The sequence below is a fragment of the Diabrotica virgifera genome, chromosome 5 (genome assembly GCF_917563875.1).
Source record: "Diabrotica virgifera virgifera chromosome 5, PGI_DIABVI_V3a".
NCBI lineage: Eukaryota > Metazoa > Arthropoda > Insecta > Coleoptera > Chrysomelidae > Diabrotica > Diabrotica virgifera.
Window position 1 is genome coordinate 143,231,506 of NC_065447.1, and position 15,565 is coordinate 143,247,070.

Here is a 15,565-nt window from a genome sequence, read left to right on the forward strand (position 1 = left end):
AAAGTGTATGGTTGACCCTTTCCAAATTCTACGCCACTGGCGGAATTGCTATTTTAGTTCAATTTTTGGATTCTCCAATACTTTCTATAAAAATAATATACTCTTCATTCGTAACGATAAAGTCATTAGTTCTCGAGATCTTTGAAGTTAAAAATGAAACGACACGGTTATTTTGATTAATGTATTGTGTCGCTTCATTTTTAATTTCAAATATCTCGAAAACTAATCATTTTATCGTTACGAATTAAGAGTATATTATTTACATAGAAAGTATCGAAAAATAAAAAATTACACTAAAATAGCAATTTCGTCAGTGGCGTAGTATTTGGGAAGGGTCAACCAGCCACTATCCCCTGTCGTACGCCTCTGGTAGTAGCTAGAAACGTTTATTTATCTTAATTTAGTAGGGTGTACAGTACCTACACTTTCTGCCAAGTATGATAAGGATACGCCAAATAGTTTTAAAGTACTGGGTACAAACAATTTTTAAATTTTAATCATATGAATCATACCATAAATTAATCAAAATAACTGTGCCGTTTCATATTTAACTTCAAATATCTCGAAAACTAATGACTTTACCGTTACCAATGAGGAGTATATTATTTACGTAGAAAGTATTGGAGAATCTAAAAATGGCACTGAAATAGTAATTCCTCCAGTGGCGTAGAATTTGAGAAGGGTCAACCATTTACTATCCCTTGCCGTACGCCTCTGGTAGTAGCTAGAAACGTTTGTTTATCATAATTTAGTAGGGTGTATAGTAGTCGGACTGTCTGCCAAGTATGAAAAGGATACGTCAAATATTTTTAAAATTGTGGGTAAAAATAATTTTTAAATTTATAGATAAAACACCCTGTAACTCAGTAAGGAACCACATTTTATTTAAGTGTTTTAAGTTAAATCTTCGTATTTTGTGCTAAGGTTTCTCCAGTTGCTATATGGACAATTATTAATGAAACACCCTGTATTTTTGAAAAATATTGAGCACGTATTTTTTAGTTTTCCGATCTGTCATTTATTTCGCGAAATATTCGCTTTTTTCTTGTGAAACTTTGGGACTCGGCCATTTCCTTACGCCCCGCTCAAATCGTCAGATTTTTGAAATATACACTGTTTTGCATATACTTAACTTACCTTATCTTAATCTGACGATTTCGAGGTTTTCTAAGGATAGATTTTTTTTCGGTCCCCCCTTAACGAACTCCCCTGTATTAAGAGCCAATATATGGTAGAGGTACATTTTCAGGATACATGGTTTCTCCCTATGTAATAATCTGTCGCGCTCGAGTAACTGCAAAAATCCCCGTTGGGGCTCCCCTACCATTAGGTAAATTATTAAAAGAGAGAAAAACCGAGACTTTATACGTTAAGACAGACTTACAGTCCTTACAATATAGATACCTTTGCACGTCATCCGCGTCATAACACGTGACGTCACATGATACTAACACGAAATATTTAAGTAATAGGTGTATTATTTTTTAAAATCGTTTAGCTGAGTACAGTTTAATTAGCCACCAGACATATTTTATTATATACGCCTAGAAATAATATTGGAAGATTTCTATTAATGTAAATTTAAAGAAACATACCCTAATTTGTTGCATTTAATTTGTATAAAGGCTGAACATCTACTCACATTTGCTACGGAAGAAGAGTTGGTAATCACCAATACACTCTTCAAATTACTATACAGAAGGTTGTACACATGGCGCTCACCCGGTGACACGCCAGAAAATCTCGTAAGAAACCAGATTGACTATATTTTAATAAATAAAAGATTCAAAAACTCAATAACATTAGTGAAAACCTACCCTGGTGCAGATATTAAGTCAGACCATAACCCACTTGGCGGTAAGTTGCGTCTGAAATTTAAAAAAATCCACAAACCTAATCCTATAAGATACGATCTCAAACAACTAAGAGATGATGACATAAAGCAAGAAGTACGGGAATATCTGAAGAACAACATATCTAAGTCAGAAGTAGTTAATGATGTTGACACAGAAATAAACCACTTAGAAAACATTGGGAAGGAAATATTAGACCAATACCTGCGACCGAAAAAGACAGAAAAGAAAAAACCATGGATGACCGACGGTATATTACAGATGATGGACAGAAGAAGAGAATCCAAGCGGAAAGACTACGTTGCATATCAGTTTCTAGACAAAGAGATAAAAAAGCTGTCAGAGAAGCTAAAAACAGAAATCTGGAAGAACAGTGTGAAGAAATCGAGATATTGAAACGTAAACACGATTCCTTTAACCTCCACAAAAAGATCAAAGAAGCAGCAGGCATCTATAAATCAAAAAGGCCGGGACACTTAACAGACGCTCAAGGAAATCCAATAGTTGATATTGAAGAAACAAATACAACATGGATGAACTATGTGACAACAACATTTGAAGACGATAGGAATGTCACCATCACACAAAATAAAAATGATGATGCCGGATCGCCTATTCTCGAAGCGGAAGTAGAAGCTGCTATAAACAACATTAAGGAGGGAAAAGCTGCAGGACCAGACGAGTTCTTCTCAGAATTTTTGAAAATTATGGATCAAGACGAAGTAAAAAGACTTACCTTGATCTTCAACAATATATTAAGTGGAAAAATACCCCAACAGTGGCTAAGATCAACTTTTATAACAATCCCTAAAAAACCAAATGCCGAAAAATGTGAAGATTATCGAATAATAAGCCTTATGAGCCATCTCCTGAAAACTTTTTTAAAAATTATACATAAAAGAATATATAAAAAGTGTGAAGAACACATGACAAACACACAATTCGGCTTCAGGAATGCATTGGGTACTCGAGAGGCACTTTTTGCAATACAAGTTCTCTTTCAAAGATGTAGAGACGTGAATTGTGATATATATGTGTCTTTTGTTGATTACCAGAAAGCGTTCGATAGAATAAAACATGACGAACTGATGAAAATATTAAATTCAATTGGTCTAGACAGCAGAGATCGCCGTATAATAAACAATATCTATTACGAACAAACTGCAGCTGTTAGAGTAGCGGATCAGTTAACAGACGACATAAAGATAAAAAGAGGTGTGCGACAGGGATGTATATTGTCCCCATTATTGTTCAATACATATTCAGAGCACATTATGAACCTAGCGCTAACGGACATAGACGAGGGAATACTTATAAACGGAGAACGATTAAACAACATAAAATACGCTGATGATACTGTCATTTTTGCAGACAGTCTTGAAGGTCTGCAGACACTTGTCTCCAGGGTGGCAGAAGTAAGTAGCAGGTTTGGGCTTGATTTTAACATAAAAAAAACCAAATACATGGTTATAAGCAAATATAGGATACCGCCTGGTCAATTACTAGTTAACCAACAACCTATAACACAAATCACCAACTTTTGTTATTTGGGTGCAAACTTAAATGAACAGTGGGACCAATCGACAGAAATTAAGATAAGGATCGAGAAGGCAAGATCAGCTTTCGTCAAAATGAAAAAATCTTTAACAGCCACGATAGAAAATTGGAAATAAAAGTTCGTTTACTAAAATGCTACGTATTCTCCGTTCTTTTATATGGCGTGGAGTCATGGACCTTAACTGAAGCATCACTGAAGAGACTCGAAGCATTTGAGATGTGGTGCTATAGACGCATGTTGAGGATTTCCTGGATAGACAGAGTTACCAACGAAGAAGTTATACGTAGAATGGGTAAAGAGCGCGAACTAGTCGTAACCATAAAACGTCGCAAACTGGAATACCTGGGCCATATAATGCGCAATGAACAACGAATATTTCAAGGTAAAGTGCATGGGAAAAGAGGTCCAGGACGAAGAAGAATATCCTGGCTGCATAACCTGCGAAAATGGTTTAACTTAACCACTACCGGACTTTTCAGGGCAGCAGTCAACAAAGTCAGAATAGCCATGTTAGTGTCCAACATCCGTAACGGATAGGCACCATAAGAAGAAGAAAGGCTGATTTATGTTACACCGGGACGTGGACGGCATGAAGCACAGAACAATAGAAATCGCACGTCCTCGGCACTTCCCGGTCTCGCCCCGTTCCGTCGTATGAAAAATCAGAGAATGCTTTTCATATCGGACGATCCTTTAATGTGCCCCGTCCCGTTCACGTCCCCGTTGTAACATAAATCCGGCTTAAGTTTAATATAAAGCGTTTTTAGACGTTTAAAGTTTAGGAAGAGTTTAGTTCTAGCAGCCGTAGAGGTAACATCGTTTAATAGTGGCTTGTGAATTTAACCAATATAAGTTAAAAGTTAAACAGTTTTTATTGTAAACACAACTGTAAGTAGAAAAACTTAATTTTTAAAAAAGAAATACAATTTACATTTCAACGTTCTACTCAATCGAAACCAGAATATTGCCTTAGAACAGTTGAATAGTTTTTACTATAAACACACCTGTAAGGAGAAAAACCCAATTTTTAAACAAGAAATACAATCTACATTTCAGCGATCTACTTAATTGAAACTTGAGTATTGCCTTAGACAAAAACTTAAGTAATTAGTGGTACCTTTAATAGTACGGTTAATATTACTATAATGGATTTAAATTGTCAGGCATGCCATAAAATTATAACACCGACAGATGGTAGCAAACTGGAATGTTCTGGATGCAAAACAACATGGCACGGTGTTTGTGCTCAACCTCAACCCTTAAATTTTTCACCTGCAACCTTGTTGACATGGAAGTGTCAAAATTGTACCACAGAAGCAGATGCTAGCACATTGCACTTCAACGCAATTATGGCTCAGCTTGCTAATTTAAGTAACGCTATCGCAACATGTAACACTCGAATGTCTGACTTACATAATTTAGTAAATTCTCAGTCGACAAAAATTGACGCTTGCATCTCGGAAATAGCGGTTCTAAGAAGAGAAAACGAACAGCTAAAAATTAAAATCCAGAAAATAGAATCCTCTCCTCCCGAAAATATCCTTATAGAGCTGGCTGATAGAAAACAAAGGGAAAAAAATGTTTTGCTCATGGGTGTTCCAGAAAATACAGAATCCGATGAAGTTAATGCACAACAAATATTAAATCAGGTAGCTCCTAACTTACAAATAGCTTCGCATCGCCGGCTTGGCTTTCCTCGCCAAGATATGAAACCAAGGCCGCTGAAAGTTACTATGATGTCCAGTGAAGATGCCCTTTTTGTTCTTAAAAATAAATCTAAACTGAATCAAAACTCAAACTCAAACATATACATAAAACAAGATCTGACACCTTGCCAGTCAAAATATCTAGCTGAATTACGAACAGAGCTACAAAGTCGTATAGATAATGGGGAGAAAAATTTAACGATTAGATACATAAACAAAATACCTAGAATTACTACAAGAGGAACAACCAAACGTGATAGAGAGGAACAGGAATCACCTAGACGTGAAAAGGGACTCAAGACTTCAAAGCCTGCTTTATGTGGGGCAAACTCATCTGTACCTGAATAGCAATCATTCAAAATAGTATTTTGGAACTGTCAAGGATTTGCCAATCTGGATGAATTTGTTAGAGATTACGATGATTTTTCGGTTTTATGTCTTACTGAAACATGGCTACTTAATGAGTGTAATAATTTGTCAATTGTTTTGTCATCCTATAATGTTATAAGTAGTCCTGCTTCGAAAGAGAAATCCGTGGGCAGAGCAAGCGGTGGTATCTACATATTTTATAAAAATGTATACAACTGTGTAATTTTAGAAAAAACACCGTGGTGGCTATTTTGCAGACTGGTTTCTCCTTTGGAAGAGTCTATTATTATTTGCACAGTATATTTTAAACCGTCCTTAGATATTGTGTATATTCTAGAACTTTTTCAAGTATCTCTGTCGGAAATTCTAGAAAACCATTTCGATGTTCCGCTTCTAATTGGCGGTGACTTTAACAGTAGAATATCAGATATTGGAGAAGTTCCGCCAGAGATGCTGGAGGGCACAAATCTATCGGAGTATCGTCTAAGCAATGACATGGTTTTAAATACTAAGGGGCGCCATATTATTGACTTCATGAACACCAACTCTTTCTGTCTACTTAATGGGAGGACTGAGTCTGATACACCGGCACAATTTACTCACATTAGCAAAGCTGGAAATAGTGTAATTGACTTAGCATTTATCCAGAACAGTGCAATACCTATTATCCAAGATTTATGTGTAATGAACCATAACAGCCCTTCTGACCACTTTGGTATACTGGTAACTTGCGTTTCCGACTTTTTTCGAGAAAGTCGTTTCAAAAAAGCACTTCCTATACAAAAAAAAACTATATATCAATGGAATACTGACCTTGCCTTTTTCTATAAAATTTCTATGCAACATTCGAATAAAACGTCTCTTTCTATAAATATTGATGCACAGGAACTATACAATAATCTAATGTCAGCAATTAAAGAAACTGCTTCGCACTTACAACTTTGTAAAGAAAAATCTTTCCCGTCATGTATCAGGCAAAGTCCTCCATGGTTTGATCATGAATGTACCTCAGCTAAAAACAACATGAAACAAAGCCTCAAAACAGCTAAATCAAATAACTTCCGCGACCCCTATAAAACAAATTTTTTGACATCAAAAAAAGCCTATAGACAAATAATTAAAAAGAAAAAACATATATATTTTCATGACCTGTATTCTCAACTTGCAAACAGCAGGGACTCCAAAACATTCTGGTCAGTGATTAGGAAATTTCGGAAAAATCACAATACTTCTTTTATCGATGTAGACGTATGGGAGCAATTTTATTCGAATATATATCCCCCAAAACTATATCATAATGCCCGTTTTTTTGATGCAAGACATCCCATTTTTGACGCTATTATAACCAGTGACGAAATATATAGAGTCCTAAATAACTGTCCCAATCGTAAAGCACCTGGAACTGACCATATTTCTTATGAATTCTTTAAAAATCTTCCAAATAATTGGATACTGTATTTAACGGGCATGTTTAATAGAATACTGGAAACAACCATTACGCCGCATAACTGGAGTGAAGTCATTTTTACTATGATATTTAAAAAGGGCAACAGAGATGATCCAGCAAACTATAGAGGTATTGCCTTACTTAATTGTGTTGAAAAAATATTTACTAATATTTTGTTAAACAGACTCAGAGATTGGGTTGAAGTAAATAATGTTCTTCCCGAATGTCAGTCGGGTTTCAGGGGATCAAGGGGTTGCATTGATAATGTATTCACCCTCACTTCTGCTGTACAACTGCAACTACGACTGAAAAAACGCAAAGTGTACGCTGCCTTTGTAGATTATAAGCGGGCTTTTGACTCCATTATCCATCATTTGCTGTGGCAAAAGCTATTTGGCCTTGGGGTGAGTTCTAAAATAATAGCCATTTTGAAAAACATTTATGATAATGCTAGGATGTACATCAAAACTCCAAACGGCTACACAAGACCATTTGATATTTCAACAGGAGTCTTACAGGGTGAACCTTTGAGTCCACTATTATTTAGTTTATTTATTGCGGATATAGAACAGTTTTTTATTAGTCAAGGATCACAAGGTATCTCCATTGATAGCCAAAATCAAATAATAATGCTATTGTATGCTGATGATTTGGTCATTCTTTGTGACTCGGAAGTTGAACTCGGTAAAAATTTAAGTTATCTAGAAAAATACAGTGACAAAAACCAGCTAACTGTAAATGTTGGCAAAACCAAAATTCTTCCATTTGCCCGAAGCGGTCAAATTGGCAATAAAGGCGTTAAGTTCCTATATAAGAATGAAAAAATAGAAGTTGTTAACAAATTTGTATATCTTGGAGTCACCCTAACCACAACATCACTTTTTAAAGCAATGGCCGATACAACAGTGGAAAGAGCAAAACACGCAATTGGTAACGTGATAGGTTTAATGGCTAAAACCAAAATGAATTCTTGGACATCTCGTGTGCAACTTTTCGATTCGCTAGTTCAAAGCCTTGTTATGAACTGTGTGCCCGTTTGGGGAATGAGATATGCTGACCAGTTAGAAAGAATACAAATAACTTTCTTTAAAAAACTTTTACATCTCAGTATCAATACACCTGATTATGCTGTTAGGTTGGAGACAGGAAGAGTAAAAATTTCTTTTACTATTTTCAAGCTAACTTTAAATTGGCTTATCAAGCTATCGCAAATGCATGATTTAAGACTTCCTCTTATTTGTTTTCTGCGTCAGCTTCAAATTTCTTCAGCAAATAATTCAATAAATACGAACAGATACAACTGGGTTTCACAGTTTAAGCAATATTTTCAAATATTAGATTATGAATTTTCTTGGGATGAAAACATCTCTGATTGGCTATTAAAAAACAAGAAAAGCATGTTAAAAAAGTATATGGATATGCTTCATCAAGAAGACATTCAAGCAGTCTCCATGTCAACATTCTCAACTATTTACAAACATTTATCCGTAGATACCTCAGTACAGAAATATCTGGAATTTCAAATTCCCATAAAATACATTCGTGCCATGGCGCAACTTCGAACATCTAATCGCCATGTGTTAAAATTTACCTATAATGGTATAACATATCATATACGACCATCTGAAATCTGTACTATTTGTAACACAAACAAGTTGGAAACTCTTGAACATTTACTGTTTGAATGTCCCATTTACAGTTCAATGAAACCGGTTAATATGGCCCCCCTTAATAATTGCACCGACCTTATTGGTTGTCTTAATAACGTAACTATAATATCTCTGAAAGCAATTTCAATATATATTTGGAATATCATAAAACTTAGATCTTTTGTTTTAAATGAATAAGCTTCAGTTTCTCCTTCATTGGTGTTTATTTAAGAAAACAAGTCTCCATTTCAGTTAGTAATAGCGATTAACTTTTGTTTAAATTTGTTAATAGTTACTTATGTTCTAGACTAGTTGTTAGTTATATTCTGTACTTCAGTTTCTCCTTCATTGGTGTTTATTAAAAAAACCAAGTTCTCCATTTCAGTTAGTGATAGCGCTTAACTTTTGTTTAAATTTGTTAATAGTTATTTATGTTCTAGACTAGTTGTTAGTTATATTCTGTACTTACTAAACTCATTGTTATGAAACTGTAGTTTTTAAAAACAATAAATGTCTATCTATCTATCTATCTAAATATAGGATACCGCCTGGTCAATTACTAGTTAACCAACAACCTATAACACAAATCACCAACTTTTGTTATTTGGGTGCAAACTTAAATGAACAGTGGGACCAATCGACAGAAATTAAGATAAGGATCGAGAAGGCAAGATCAGCTTTCGTCAAAATGAAAAAATCTTTAACAGCCACGATAGAAAATTGGAAATAAAAGTTCGTTTACTAAAATGCTACGTATTCTCCGTTCTTTTATATGGCGTGGAGTCATGGACCTTAACTGAAGCATCACTGAAGAGACTCGAAGCATTTGAGATGTGGTGCTATAGACGCATGTTGAGGATTTCCTGGATAGACAGAGTTACCAACGAAGAAGTTATACGTAGAATGGGTAAAGAGCGCGAACTAGTCGTAACCATAAAACGTCGCAAACTGGAATACCTGGGCCATATAATGCGCAATGAACAACGAATACTTCAAGGTAAAGTGCATGGGAAAAGAGGTCCAGGACGAAGAAGAATATCCTGGCTGCATAACCTGCGAAAATGGTTTAACTTAACCACTACCGGACTTTTCAGGGCAGCAGTCAACAAAGTCAGAATAGCCATGTTAGTGTCCAACATCCGTAACGGATAGGCACCATAAGAAGAAGAAAGGCTGATTTATGTTACACCGGGACGTGGACGGCATGAAGCACAGAACAATAGAAATCGCACGTCCTCGGCACTTCCCGGTCTCGCCCCGTTCCGTCGTATGAAAAATCAGAGAATGCTTTTCATATCGGACGATCCTTTAATGTGCCCCGTCCCGTTCACGTCCCCGTTGTAACATAAATCCGGCTTAAGTTTAATATAAAGCGTTTTTATAAAGCACACTTGTTCGGATTACACTCTAACTGCGATCGAAAAAAGGTGACATTTTGGCATAAATTGGTAACATTTATTTGACAGTTGCGGTATTGACACTTTAGATTAAATCTAAACAAAAACAAATTTTGTTTTTATTCTTCACTATAGTTATTTGTTTTATTATATTTATTGTTTTTTTATTATTTACTTTAACGTAAGTTTATAACTTAATTCTTGTTTTCTATTTCTAATGTTTTTATTTATTTACATTGAATATTAATTTGTTTTGTTGTATAATCCACTTCACAATAATTATGTGATATACTTGATTTAAAATGATTTCAAGAATTTTTTGTAATTGGCAACAATGTCAACTTAGATCTCTGAAGTAGATAATGACGTGCAACGGTATCTATATTGTACGGACTGTAACAAAAGTATTTTAAATGCATTTCAGATTTGGCCTCAGGTGGAAGAAACTCTTAAGAAACAAGAGGCAATTGGTCCTTATTTAACGCTACGGTGTCAAGTTCATCGGGATCAGATTGCGCAAGTGAAATCTGAGGAAGATTTTTTGAAATTTCCAGAAGGCGGTTGTACATTGAAATGTGAGGCTCAATTAAAATGTGGCCACTTTTGTACAAATTTATGTCACGTTTTAGATAGAGATCATGAGAAATATCAGTGCAGACAACCATGTACAAGGTATTATTTTTCTATTTTTAAATGAAAATGACTTCTTTTTTTTAAATAATTAAAAGTTTTACTCTTCGAATACAAATATAGTATTTTTACTACAAAAACGTTATTACGTAGGTCAAAATTTTTGACGTAAGAGAACTGTCAAAACATTAGAATGTGACTTTTCATTATTGCTATGTTTATTATAAACACGGCAATAATGAAAAGTCACATTCTAATGTTTTGACAGTTCTCTTACGTCAAAAATTTTGACCTACGTAATAACGTTTTTGTAGTAAAAATACTATACAAATATTCTTGTTTAAAATAAGATACTATATTATACACAGTTTGAAACCGTTTGATAACACAGTTTTTTATGACACATCTAATATTCTCCAACTTAATATCGCCGGTCCGGAATAAGAATGACGTAACTGCAAATTTTGTCAATTCCTGTTTATTGCGTAATTAACTTCTAAAATACTCTATACAGATGATACAAAAGCGACAGAACTGTAACTATGTGCTGAGCCACTACAGGATAGTTGCGTCGTTAGAGAAATACACACCATTTTAGACATTGTTTCAGATGAGTAATGACGCAACTGTAAATAGGGTTGAAAATTTGGGGACTAAATTAAGATAATGAAATTCGCTCCAATAGGGATAAAAATAAAAGCCATCGCTGTAAGAATAAATGGCATACTAAGTATTTAAAAATAGTTTTTTATACAGAAAAATTTTCAGATCAAGAATGACGCAACTGTAGATAGGATTGAAATAGGGGGTTTAAATTAAAATAATGAAATTCGAACCAATAGGGATGAAACTAAAAGCCATCATGGTAAGAATAAACGCCATACCGATGCTCCGGATGGTTACCTACTCTTTATTTTCAGAATTTTAAAAATTTTTAAAATTTTTAGATGAAGAATGATGCAACTGTAAAAAGGATTGAAAATGGGGGCATTAAATTAAGATAATGAAATTCAAACCAACAGGGATAAAAATAAAAGCCATAATTGTAAGAATAAACGCTATACCGATGCTCCTGGACGATCACTCCTCATTTAATCCCTATTTTAAATATTTAAAAATGTTTTTTTGCCCTCCTGAGAAATTTGGCTTTTTGCAGTTACGTCATTTTTATTCTGGACCGGCGATATTATAACCAGGAACGAAGAATTTCTAACTTATTTGAGATTTTCTTTTATCAAATGTTGCAGTTATTTCCTTTTTCTTCTAGTGCCGACCCCACTAATGAGGGTTGACTATAACCATTGCAAATTCGTCTCTATGCTCTGGTTTTCTTAAAAGTGTCAGTCGCTAATATTTCAGACAGGATATTTGTCGTCTACCAGGACCCCTTTTCCTTTGATTTTATCCTTCATAATCAACTGCAACAACTCGTACTTATCATTTCTAAGTATGTACCCCAAATATGCTGTCTTTGTTCTTTTAACAGTTTTAGTGCTCATCTTGAACAAACGCCACATGACTGGTACACGTACTTAAATGGTTCATTTAATAACACAGTACTACCGCCGACATTCGTACTTCGTCGACACCCTTGATGAAACCCTTATGTCGACAAACTGCCGGCGTGGGCACTGAAGGAGTTAATGGTGGTCAAAAATTCTCTGTATCTTCCCATTCTGTGCAATACGTTTCGTTCATAAGATGATCGGTCCGTGGTATTTTCAAAATTCTCCTAAATAGCTTCCAGCTTTCTCATTAAGTTAACATTAACAGTCCAAGCTTCGCCACCATAAAGAAGAATAGAGTGGAGGGATCTGCAGATTGAGTCTTTGATTACTCATAAATTTTCTCATTTCAAAAATGCTGCTCTTGATTACTTTATTCTTGATCGTATTTCTAATTTCGGATTTAGATCTTCAGAATCTTGTCCAATTGTTCAGTATCTTAATTTTTTATCTGGATCTTTGTATTTGTACTTTGAACTTTACCCTACAGTATCGCAAACTATGTTTAGTAGCGTATGCAGGTCTTCCTTACTTTCAGAGATAATGACTGTATTATCGGCATAACGAATGTTATTTTCACCATTTATCTTGATCCCTTCTACAGGTTTCAAGTGCTTATGTAAATAACTCTTCATAGTATATTCTATATTTAATAATAATGGTAAACGTATACAGTCTTATTTCACTTCTCTATTTATCTGTTGCGCATCCGTGCTATTCCCATCTCAACGGCGGATACAGCAACCTTTCAAGGAGGAGGAAATGAAATAAAAATTTTCTCGTCACTCGCGTATGCAGTATTCTCTTTCGGTATGGGCTATTACTTTATTTTTCTTCATGTACCATGTGCTTTCAGAACGTTGGTTACTATCATAGCTATATTAATTTTATTCACTGCCACCCTAAATCAACCACGAAGTGCTTTTTCGTCCTGGACTGCGTTTGCCTTCTATTTTCACTTGCATAATACAGGGTGTCCAGAAACTCCACCGACAAACGAAGTCAGGAGATTTCTCATATAATTTTAAGAGAATTTAGCCCAATTCACCTAGTACGAAAATGCTTCCTAAGGGAGCTAGAGCTTTTTGAAGATGGCGTCATGTAATTAGTTTTTCTTAAATACCTCCAGAACGCTTCTATTTAGAAAAACGAAAATTGGTATGCGTATTTACTTTCCAGAAATGAATCGATTCCATCCATTGCGAATTTCTAGTACCGGTCATAGGCGTCCGTCTTAGGTAGGGCAACAGTTATTTTATCGCATAACTTTTTTATCTTTAACTTTTAAGCATTTTTGACACTGGATTATTAAATTCTGAGGTATTCTAGTACTAAAAGGTAGTCTTACTTTAAGTCGGTAGGACACACCGTTTTCTAGAAAAATTGATTTGAAAGGTTTTCGTTTTCGGAATTTGAAAAAATTTTTTTAAAAATTTTCAAAAAAAAACTATGTATTTTACTAACTTAAAGCAAGAGTAAATTTTAGTACTCGAATAACTCATAATCTAATAATCTAGTGTCAAAAATGCTTAAAAATTAAAGACAAGAAAGTTATGCTATAAAATAACTGTTGACTTACCCAAAACGGACGCCTATGACCGGTACTAGAAATTCGCAATTCATGAAATCGATTGGTCTCTAGAATTTAAATAAATGTACCAATTTTCGTCTTTCTAAACAGTTTTTTTTTCAATTTTTTTTTGAAATTCAAAAAACGAAAAATTTTCAAATCGATTTTTCTAGAAAACGGTGTATTCTATCGACTTAAAGCAAGAGTACCTTTTAGTACTAAAATACCTCATAATTTAATAATTTAGTCAAAAATGCTTAAAAATTAAAGACAAAAAAGTTATGCGATAAAATAACTGTTGCCCTACCTAAGACGGACGCCTATGACCGGTACTAGAAATTCGCAATTGATGGAATAGATTTATCTTTGGAAGATAAATACGCGTACCAATTTTTGTTTTTCTAAATAGAAGCGTTCTGGAGGTATTTAACAAAAACTCATTACAAGACACCATCTTCAAAGAGCTCTAGCTCCCTCAGGAAGCATTTTCGGACTAAGTAAATTGGGTTAAATTGTGTTATTTTCTCTTTTTCACTTGTGCTTTCATTGTCATTTATTTCATCATCTTTTGACTCGCTATTTAGTGCCTCGAATCTGTTAGAAGTGGTAGTCGGCGAGTTCAGCCAGTAATCGTTTATTTTTGTTTGCTTTACAATTCTTTTGTCTGGACTAGTTCGATGTCTTTTGTTGGAGTTTTCGACTGTTTTCCATTCGGTTTGATTTAATGAGGTGGAAGGTGGGTTAGTATATTGGGGTTGCTTTAAGGGTTGAGAGTAAGATGTGTTTAATGGTTGAGAAATTTGCATATTACCTTGTAATTGTTGATCAGTGCACATTTGGTATTTTGGAGCGTACGCCACTGGCTGCTGACTAGTACCCATTGCGTCGCATTGCATAGGTTCGTTAGATTGCAGAATATTCCGATTTATCGCCGTCGAAGCGGAATCCATTTTCGCTTTTTGGGTCCCATTAACAATCGTTTAATTTGTTTCACCACAAAAACTGGATTTTTATGTTTGTATTTATATTTAACTATAGATAAGCAAACTGGTAATATCGACTGTCTCGTTCGAAATTCAAACAAAGACTAAGAGAAGTGAAAAAGAGAAAATAACCAAACCGCCTCCAATATTTATTAAGGGGGTTAAACACATACCCCCACTTATCGAATTACTAAACCAAATTACTGAAAATAATTACGAATGAAAAGTTCTTAGCTCCGATCAAGTTAAACTTCAGCCAAAATCTGCTGACTACTATAGTACAATAACAAAAGCCCTATCGGAAAAAAGACAGAGTTTCATACTTATCAAATAAAAAACGAGCGCAGTTTCAGGGTTGTTCTTAAGAACATGCATTACTCGATGGACAAAAATCTTATAAAAAAGGAAATAGAAGAGAAAGGCCACACTGTTAGAAACATTTGGAACATCAAACACCCTAAAACTAAAGATCAGCTATCACTATTTTTCGTCGACTTGGAACCTTCTGATAATAATAGAAATATATATGACATTGAGTTCCTATTAAACCATAAGATTAAAATTGAACCACCGTACCAGAAAAGAGAGATACCACAATGTTCTAGATGTCAACGATACGGACATACCAAATCATACTGCCACCTTAGACCACGATGTGTAAAGTGCACAGGGGATCATGCAACAGAGCAATGCACTAATAAAGAAAGAAGTGCCAACGTCAAGTGTGTACTCTGCGAGGGAGACCACCCAGCAAACTACAAAGGTTGCAGGGTATACAAGGAGCTACAAACGAAAAAATTCCCAACGATTAGACCCAGGCCTAGCATGCCAATTAATCATGCACAACATGTCCAAGCAGGAGTTACCTACGCCCAAATCGTTAATAACTCGCAACAAA

General features: G+C 34.9%; 1 protein-coding gene across 2 annotated transcripts in view; it reads left to right on the forward strand.

Moving 5' to 3' along the window:
- The window catches only part of LOC114339972 (NFX1-type zinc finger-containing protein 1-like), a 380,271-nt gene that overhangs the window by 242,742 nt on the left and 121,964 nt on the right, over positions 1-15,565 (forward strand). For both annotated transcript variants that reach the window (XM_050650389.1, XM_050650390.1), the window contains one exon: positions 10,404-10,651. In XM_050650389.1, the coding sequence (XP_050506346.1) occupies positions 10,404-10,651 (248 nt within the window). The remainder of the gene's footprint in view (positions 1-10,403; positions 10,652-15,565) is intronic.